We start from the raw sequence: 9,015 nt of genomic DNA, 5'->3' as shown, positions 1-9,015 counted from the left end.
AGGAGCCGGCTGGAGATGACTGCCAGAGAAATCCAGGGGGTTCTTTTAGACAGTAGTGGGCAGAGTAATCTGTGAGATAATTCAATTTGCACTTAATTCTGTGGTGTTCAGCGTGCGCCAGTTCCTTCTTTAGTCAACCGAAGCCAGGAGAGAGCCGCAGGTTTGCAGTGAGCACCTCTTGCAGGGAGAACTGCCAGGTTACAGCCACATTCCAGAAGCAGTTTAAACAAAGATCTCTGCAAAAATCCAAAGACTTTGTGAGCAGCCAGCAGAGAACACACTTGGTGCGGAATAATGTGACACACTCGCTGCCAGGGTCCCAAACCGCTCTGCAGAGCTGTGCCATCACCCTGACATGCTGGGAATGAAGGGGTTAAACATGTGTCTTGCAGTGGGACTGCACAGGGATTGAAACCCTGTGAGCAGGAAGCATCATCATCTTCTTTCTTTTTTCTCTGTCCACACTGAGTCTACAGCCTGATTTGCTCCTGAAACGAGTATTTCAAATAGTAAACGTTCTTGCATGGTCAGCAAATGATTGGGATCTATTGATTGTAAAGAACTTGTCTAAGTGCTCAGAATTGATCCTGTGTACAAAAATCTATTAATAAGGTTAATCCTTCAAGGTAATCCAGCTTGTAAATCAGTGTGAACTCCAGCCAGGCTGATCAAGAATTCCTCAAGAGACAAGAATAGCCCAGGCACACCCTGGGCAATGCACACCATGGGCAAAGGGCCTCCAAGCAGAAGGTATCTGACCAGGGAAATTAAAACTGAAACTATTTCTTCTGTTAATTCTACCACTGAACTGCACTCAACCCCTTCTCAGCTCAGAGCCACGAAGTAAAAGGAGTTAGCACAATGGTTGACAACTTTGCTTTCAGCCAGTCAAGCTTAAAAGTGATTTATCTTTTCTTGCTGAGAGAGTAGGAAAGGCAGATGTCTTTCATTCCAAGTACCTGGAAAAAATTAATGTACGTGAAAGTGTTCACAGATAAGAAAGAGTAAGGGACTTCAGAGGAAGAAAATGAGTAAGTTTCTCATACGATACAAATATACTACTTTATTCTATGGGAATATTTCTGTTAATGTCTGTTAAGTGAAAACTCAGATGTGATATTGTTCTTTAGGCAATCTCCACCCAACCAAAGCCTGCCCCCCTAACAGCTTATCCTAACTGTTCCCTTGCTTATTCCCTGGAGGGGAGGGATGTCAGGGAAGGAGGGAGCGAGAAATCACCCGAAGGGATGCCTAGGAAGTACAGAATTCCCAGATCCTTCCCTCTCCTACCGCCAAGGTCCTGGGCACATCCGTACAGAACAGACACAGCTCAGACTTCTTCAGTCCCCTACAGACATACAGACTAATCCTTCCAGAATGATTTTGTTTTCCCTGAAACGTTCCATCAGCCATCCCAATCCAAAATACTGTGCCTGCTATTTCACTATTTAACGAGGGGGAGGGACAGGTTAGTGTGCATGGAACACGGTATGAGCCTCCAGGAGCATCCCTGAGCTCCAAGAGCCTGGGCAGTTCACTGGCAGGGTATGCATTTTGGACCGCTAGGTCAGGACATAGAGTCAGCAGCATCTTTGATCAGAAATGACAGACACAGATGGGCTTTGATCAGACAGAATCAGGGGCAGGTTTACTTTTCACATAGTTTTCTGTATTAAAAAATACATCAGTGAAATCTGTTACAGGCAGGGACAGGACTACCGAGTACACGACGTCAATAGACTACTTTCTGATTTATTTTTTGTTAAATTACTTCTGTTACTGCTAAAAAAATAATTAAAAAAACAAAACCAAAATAAAACACAAAAAAAAAAAAACCCAAAAAAAAAAAGGAAATAGATTCAAGGCTGTTGATTTTCATCTCTTGAAATTTTAGTGACAAGATCAAATATCAGACCCCTGTTACAGAAGATGGATAACTGACCAGAGCTAGATAAAAACCATACAATTCTCTTCTTTAAAAATAGTTTGGGTTTCCAATGAATTTGTGACCACTGGTCATCAGAAACACACATCTATAGCTTGAGAAAACAGGAGATACAGACAGTACCTGATAATGTCCTGTCCTCCAAACACAATGTGGGAGCTTTTCTCTTCCAGAAGACGCAGTAACAGCCAAGCCTTAAAAAAATCGCTTTCGATTTCCAACACTATGACTAAATCTCTTTGGGTGGGGTGGGAAAAAAACACACATGGTAATTTTCTACCACAGTTCAGCTGTCAAAAGTAATACTGCATCCTTTGTACAACACTGCACGCGTTGCAAAGGTGGAAAGAGAAAAAGTGAGTGTTATATTCCATTTGAAATGACAAGGCCCTCCAGATTTACCTTATAAAATAACCAAAACCATTTTTTTTTAGAAAGGAAAGCTGCCTTTAAGGAAAAACAATTTCCGCGCACCACAGTATTTGCTAGATTATATTGACAGACTGCAGAGCTACTGGGCTAGGGAAGGGATTTCTGCACAGACCCCAGGACAGTCACTCTCCTGTACATACCCCAGAAATGTTCATCCTGTAACATGATCGCTCTGAAGTTGGACCTACAGCACCTCTTCCACGCCGAAGACCAAACAGAGCTAAGAGTTGGAACTGGCCTGGACCGAGAGCTAGATTCTGGCATCGTGTGACCCATATAACAGCAGCCAGACAGTTGTCCATTTAGACAGCCAGTGGCTTCTGCCTTCCTACCATTTGATCCCAGTTTCCAAACAGAAACAATTATAGAAGCACGTGTAGGTGTATTTATAAAAGAAGGTGTCTGCCCGAGCACCACCACTTCCTCTCCTGGCCTCGTGAAGAGCTCTAGGAGCTCCACGCGTTCTTTGGCAGCAAGGACTGCCAGCCACCGGGCTGAGAAGTCACGTGAGCCACAGTCTAGCTCTCCATGCCCATCATTGTTATGGTAGATTTCACACAACCATTTTCCTTTAAAATATCTCAGAACTGTTTTAAATCCTAAACAGATAAAGGATTTATGCACCACTCAAATAGGTTAGTTCATCTGGAATTTGTTCAGAGGATTTATCGGTGCCACAGGACGTTGGTTTTTGCAGCTTACACAGCTTGCTTCCTTCCAGTTCCAGTTTGTACATCCACTGTGGTTCAAAATATGCCTGTAGGTGACATTATCTTGGCTTATTTGATACACATTTTCCAAAGGCTGGACGTATTCACAGTTTGGTGCTTCTGATGTGTCGTCAAAGGAAAATACCCCACTTGAGTTAGTCTGATAACTCGATATCCGAGTCCTCTGATTTGACTTTGGCAAGTTCTTCATGTACCTCCCTCACCATAAGAATACGTGTTAACATGATGTCCAAGGTTCCTGGGTCTATTGGCAATGTGGAATACCACATGGGGCTATTGGGTACACAGGAGCGCTCAGGTTGAAGGTAAAATACATCACTTCTCTGCTTCACACTTTCAGAACTGTCAACGTAAAGAAAGCAAGAGCACATTATCGAAGGCAGCATCAACAGTCCTACTCACAAAAACGTGAAGGAGAGACAGCGAAGAAAATGAAAGTTACACTGAGATGATGCCACTAATCTGAACAGCCTAATTAAAATCTCTTTGTTAGTGACTTGGCTTCCCCCCTTCTGCTTATGGAACAGTTCAGTTGTTTCCAGGTCACTTAGCATTAGAAACAAAGAAAATTAGAGAGACTCCTTTACAGATGTGGTTCTTCAGTGACAGTATCATCCAATTAATGGTACGAGCATTGTGATATGATTGATAGATGAATTTGACAATCAGTCTCTGAATGAAAGGGGTTCTAGTTTTCCAGAACTGCTGTGCACTTTGGCACAGGGAATGTTCGAGAGCTAGTAAAACTAAATCCTAGCTGGCCCACTCATGGTGAGGAATGGTAAGCCCATCTGCTTTAAAGACTGGCTCTGAGGCAGCTTTCAGGCTCAGGTAGGAAGATGCAAAACCCTCTAGAGCAGGAATCCCCCCAGCCTGGCTTTGGAATATTCACATTAAACCAGCAAAGTGAATTTTTACTGCTGCTTGCACCACTGCAGGGGCTCAGCTGTAATGTATGAGGAGCATGATAATATTTTCCCGGCCCAAGGACAGCTAAAAGTTTCTAATGATATGCAAGTGAAGCCAAAGGAGATAAGAAGAGGAGACAAAGAGTCGGGACAACTGCTAAGCACGTCTTTCCTAAGTAATGAAACTATCTGTAGTAAGCTCAGTAGGTGCATTTTTGATGGTGATTTATTTGAATTTTAGCTGACACTAATGAGATGCTGTTTCATTTTTCATGTGTATTTTCTTTGAAAAAAGAAGAACATCATATTCCACCTGCTCAATGATCTACTGAAAGTTAATATAGAAGCAGGTGATTCCTATCTACGTCCTTGCTAGTAGTCTCCTTTCTAACTTCTAAATACAAGTTAACCTCACATTTCAGCAGGTAAAAGCTATCAGCAGTTTTACCCAATTCACACTTTTCCTACCCTCTTTCACATGATGGCAGGGTATTAGTTAGAATCTTCTCAAAAGAAGGATCCTGTATGGGAATTAAAGGAGATAAGAATGCCATGGTCACTGTAGTAATGCCCTCCATTTACATTTATACCCAGTGGATGTGTAAAGAGACATTTAAAGAACATATCCCTCTCTGTAACTCTATTCTTGACTCAACACCAGTAACAAATACTGCTGAGTCTAACAGCAGTGCTAATGCTGGAAGTCTGTCACCACCATTCCATTCACACTGAGAGACAAGGAACTGCAGAGAGGAACCCACAGCACAGGCACAAAAGTTCCGAGTGGGATCTCTACCCAAATGCCCGTTCTAATCTATACACAGATCAAAAATCAGGTTCTGTCACTTACCATTTTGATAAGTAAAATTCATAAAGTCGGACTGGACATCGCAGGGGATTATCCGTATTTTCAGCCATTTCCACTGCTGCTGGAATCTCCTCATCTTCACTGCGTTTCCTTTTGCCTACAGATAATTTATCTGGATACACAAAAAGGGCAACGCAGAAGTTCAGTGAAAAACAGCACCTTCAAGAATAAGCCCATGTCTCTTAACCTAACATCTAGTGACAGGACTTTGCATCACACAGAAACACTCTGCTTGAGCTGATTATCTGTCAAGTGGTTTGATCTGCTGGATGGGCACAAGATTACACATGCTACAGGCTGTGCACAGCCCATTCCTCTTCTAGAAAATCAACCAGAATCAGGCAGAAAAATATGGAGGATATAATTTTCCCTCAGAAAACAGAATTCATGTAACACACTGGAACTAACTAACTAACTGAAGAAGCCAATAGGATCAAAAGTCCTGAGAGAGAAGGAGTTCAGAAGAAGCTTTTAAGTCATACAGTAGTTAATACAACTTCACGCAAGCCTAGGATGTTCTAGAAGTCTATTAAACAGATTTGCAGCCAAACATGTGGCACCTCTTTTGTAGGTTTTTACTGGATGCATTGGCTCACATAGAATTTGTCTCTAAACCTTACTGGAGTGAAAAAAAATGGAAAACATAGAGGATAACAGCATAGTCATAGCTCTGCTTACTGAATAACATATTTTCCTCTCCAATCCTTATTAAAAAAAGGAGCAGACAATGCAAATACCATTGCCAAAATGGAGGCGATCAGAAAGCACTCACCTGATTCTACCTCTTGTTTTTGAAAGGGTGGGAAAAAACGTAAATATGTCATCTTAGTATTATACTTCAGAGTTCGGGTGCGTCTCATAACGTGGGCAAAGGACAGTTTCAGGTGCTCACTGACATTCTTTAACTGGAAGTATTTGGTGTTGAAGAACAGAAGCGTGTTCAACAGAACAATAGGGGAATATGCACCCAGCTGTTTACATTCCCACAAGTGTTCCTCTTCAATTCTTGAGAACATATAACCTAGAAACAGTGGGCAAAGAAAAAACAAGTGTTATTTATGCAGTTTCAGGCTGTCCCTACATTCAGTTACAAATGAGCAGCTTTTACAGGCTGTGTCTAATCTAGAAGATTTTCTGATTTTTTCCCAAAGCAATGAAAACATCACACATGAGCAGGGGAAGGCAGAAATGAGTACAACTGAGGAGGCAGATTTTGCCAGAGATGCATGTTAAGTCCTCTTTCAGCTAATCTTCTACTTTAATGAGCTGCACATCAGATCAAATTCAGACCTGTCATAAACAATTGTAATTCCAATAAACCCAAGAACACTGCATGCACAAGCTAAGAGGGAGCATGGAGAACCAAGCTGTGGAACAGCATGATCTTCCAGCACCTGAAGAATGGAGAGAAGGCTATAAAGGAAGATTGCAGACACCAGCAGAATCTCACTAAGTTCTACTTTCACTGTATTAAACCAGTCAGCCAACTGCAAAAATGCATAATTCCTATGATGCGGAGCATGAGTTTCAATTGTACCATCTTTATATACAAATAGCCCATGGTGATTATCAGAAGTCAGTTAGGAAAAGGACATATGGGGGGTTATAAGAAATTTGTAGTGAAAAAAACCCAAACCCCAGCACTCTATGCAGCAGTCTATGAGTAACTGGATTATTTCTGTACTAAAGAAAAAGTTCATTTTCTAAATGGATACATGTATGGAGTTGCCAACATCACTCAAGTGTCACTGGTACTCTGAAAAAGATCTTACATACTAATACAGCTGGTGTCCAACTTGATAAACTGCATGGACCATACCTGAAGACCAATTAAAAACATCTGTAGAATTTGGGAACTTTTAATTTGGAAGTGACTGAGGTGAGAAGACCTTGGCGTTAAGGAGTCAAGACAAGATTCCAGTGATTTGCTGTGATCCTTGGATTTATTAGGAGTACTTCCAGTACTAACAGGGAAATACCCATGCAACTGTACATGGTATTTGGAGTAACTCATCTCAAATACTATATATGATTCTGGCTACCTGGATTCAAAAAAGATTAGCTAAAACTTGAGGGAAGAGAAGAACTAGCATGTTGACTACCAGAATGGGAAGCTTTTCTTTCAATGGAGTTGAGAGATTGATCAAAGGCAGAGATACATTTAAGTGTAATCCACAACTGGTGGAGACAGACATGAAATCCATGCTGCTAGTCTATCACAAACAATTACATGGTGGACAAAGAGGAGACTAGAGTGAATGCTTCAGATCACATTATTCTTCATGGCACTGAGACAATATTAGTTTATCATATGGCTTTGTCATGCAGCTACACGAAACAAAAGAATTGTCCTACCATTTGGAAGAATTGTAGGTTCCCAGATTTTCAAAAGTTTTGTAAGTTCAATCATAAACCTGGAATAGGGCTCGGTAAAAATGTTATCTATTCTACCATTCTCAAACAGGTACTACAAGAGAAAAAAAGGAAGACATACAGTTTGTGATTATATATAACATTGCAGAGAAGATACAGGACATCAGAGTCTTTTCCTTTCTTATGTCCCAGAGTCTCATGGTCCAAAAATCTTTGTTGAAGTCTTCAGTGAGATATCATCTCAAATTTTCTGCAGGGACTGGGACCTCCCCAGTATGAAATGAGAGATCTAAGCAAGAATCATTGTTAATATTCCAAGCTCTAGAGCTCTTTTCTGAAAAATCATCACCCTCTAAGTGTTAAATACTCTTGAAAAACGTCTGTCTACAAACCCCAGCAAAGTTACTGAGTATTTTTGTGTTGAAAAGAACTTCATGTGCTGCTACTACCTCCTGACAACAGACACAGGCCCAGCATTAGGCTGCTGAAACAGCTCAACTTACAGCATCAAGATAAAGTCCCTTAAACTCTGTCAAGCAGCAGTTAAAAGAAGTTTTCTACAAGCCAGGAGTTTGTATCAATAAATACATCAAAACTGGAATACGAAAAAATTGCTGATACTCCCAGACCTTATTAATGCCTAGTCAAATGATAGGCTTTACAGCAGAAGTAGCTTTTCAGTCCTCATTTCCAAATGAGTGTTCAAGGAAAGGAACAAGCAGGCTATTCCAAAACCAAAAAAAGCCCCTAATAGAAATATACTGAATAGTGAGTTTTAAACAGAAGTTAATATTACACTAGGTTTGTACTGCAACTGTTTCAAGGCAGGTAGTAAGGACTTAGCAGATGACTCTCAGCATTCATTAATTTCAGTGTACTTATTCCCATTGGACTTTTTTCTGTAAATTCTGCCAACACAACAGGTACCAGTCTGGCACTGAAGGAGCTCAGTCTTTGCTGAGTAACCTCTTCCTTGTATATTAAAGAGCAATTCGTTTAGATCTAACATTCCATCATAAAGCAAGTATTTCTGAGGAGCAAATCCTTCCTATACATGAAAAACAATCAAAAAGGTACCAAGACTAAAGATTTGTGCCTAGGTAGAAACACCTTGCCCTCCATGCCACATTCCTCCCAAATACAGAAACAGCCTGTTCATTCTGATCATAAAAAGATCCAAACACATTAGTCCAAGATTAAGACAAGAATAAAGCACAAAAATCATACATTGTCGCCTCCTCTACAAAAACCAAGCAGCTACACGGGGCTATGAATATAAAGCATAAATAACCAGGGCAAGTTCTGTACATTCCCAGACAACATAATTGTCTGAGTTACCTGCTGAATTCCAAGGCACAAGTATAAGATGCTGTCAGGATCATATTTTTCTCCATTTGGTCTCCGCACCTCTTGAATAAACTGGCACAAGCCAAAACTCAGCTCAGCAAAAGTGCATGAGAGAATGTCCTCCTTGAGCTTCACAGGGCGAACTGCGGCCAAGAAAAACGTTAGAAAAATTAACTTAATTCAACAGACGAAATCTTCACACATTCCTTTTTATTCCTCGTAGGCAGAACTATTAAATCTTCTATCTCATACGTGAAGTACGTTGTATGACTGAACTTGTGAACTATTTTCTATCTATCTGTTGGCTAACAATTAAATGAGGATTTGGCCAATAAAAGCCAAATCATTGCATGTGCCACTACTACAAACACTGCAAGCGAGTAAGAAGGCTGCAGGTATTTAAAGCTGAAG

The 9,015-nt window shown here is 40.8% G+C and overlaps 1 protein-coding gene across 1 annotated transcript in view; it reads right to left on the bottom strand.

Annotated features, from left to right (window-relative positions):
* Positions 1-2,967: 2,967 nt before the first annotated feature.
* Positions 2,968-9,015, bottom strand: part of ZMYM4 (zinc finger, MYM-type 4) — a 26,617-nt gene continuing 20,569 nt past the window's right edge. Inside the window, exons 24-28 of the mRNA XM_010015290.1 lie at positions 8,596-8,747; positions 7,240-7,351; positions 5,657-5,905; positions 4,867-4,996; positions 2,968-3,450 (exon numbers count right to left, since the gene is read on the bottom strand). Coding sequence (XP_010013592.1) covers positions 3,243-3,450; positions 4,867-4,996; positions 5,657-5,905; positions 7,240-7,351; positions 8,596-8,747 — 851 coding nt within the window. The 3' untranslated portion in view covers positions 2,968-3,242. The remainder of the gene's footprint in view (positions 3,451-4,866; positions 4,997-5,656; positions 5,906-7,239; positions 7,352-8,595; positions 8,748-9,015) is intronic.

The sequence above is a fragment of the Nestor notabilis genome, unplaced genomic scaffold (assembly GCF_000696875.1).
Source record: "Nestor notabilis isolate BGI_N333 unplaced genomic scaffold, ASM69687v1 scaffold26805, whole genome shotgun sequence".
Classification (NCBI taxonomy): Eukaryota; Metazoa; Chordata; class Aves; order Psittaciformes; family Psittacidae; genus Nestor; species Nestor notabilis.
The sequence above is the reverse complement of the archived record's forward strand: the minus strand, read 5'-3'. Positions and strand labels throughout refer to the sequence as shown.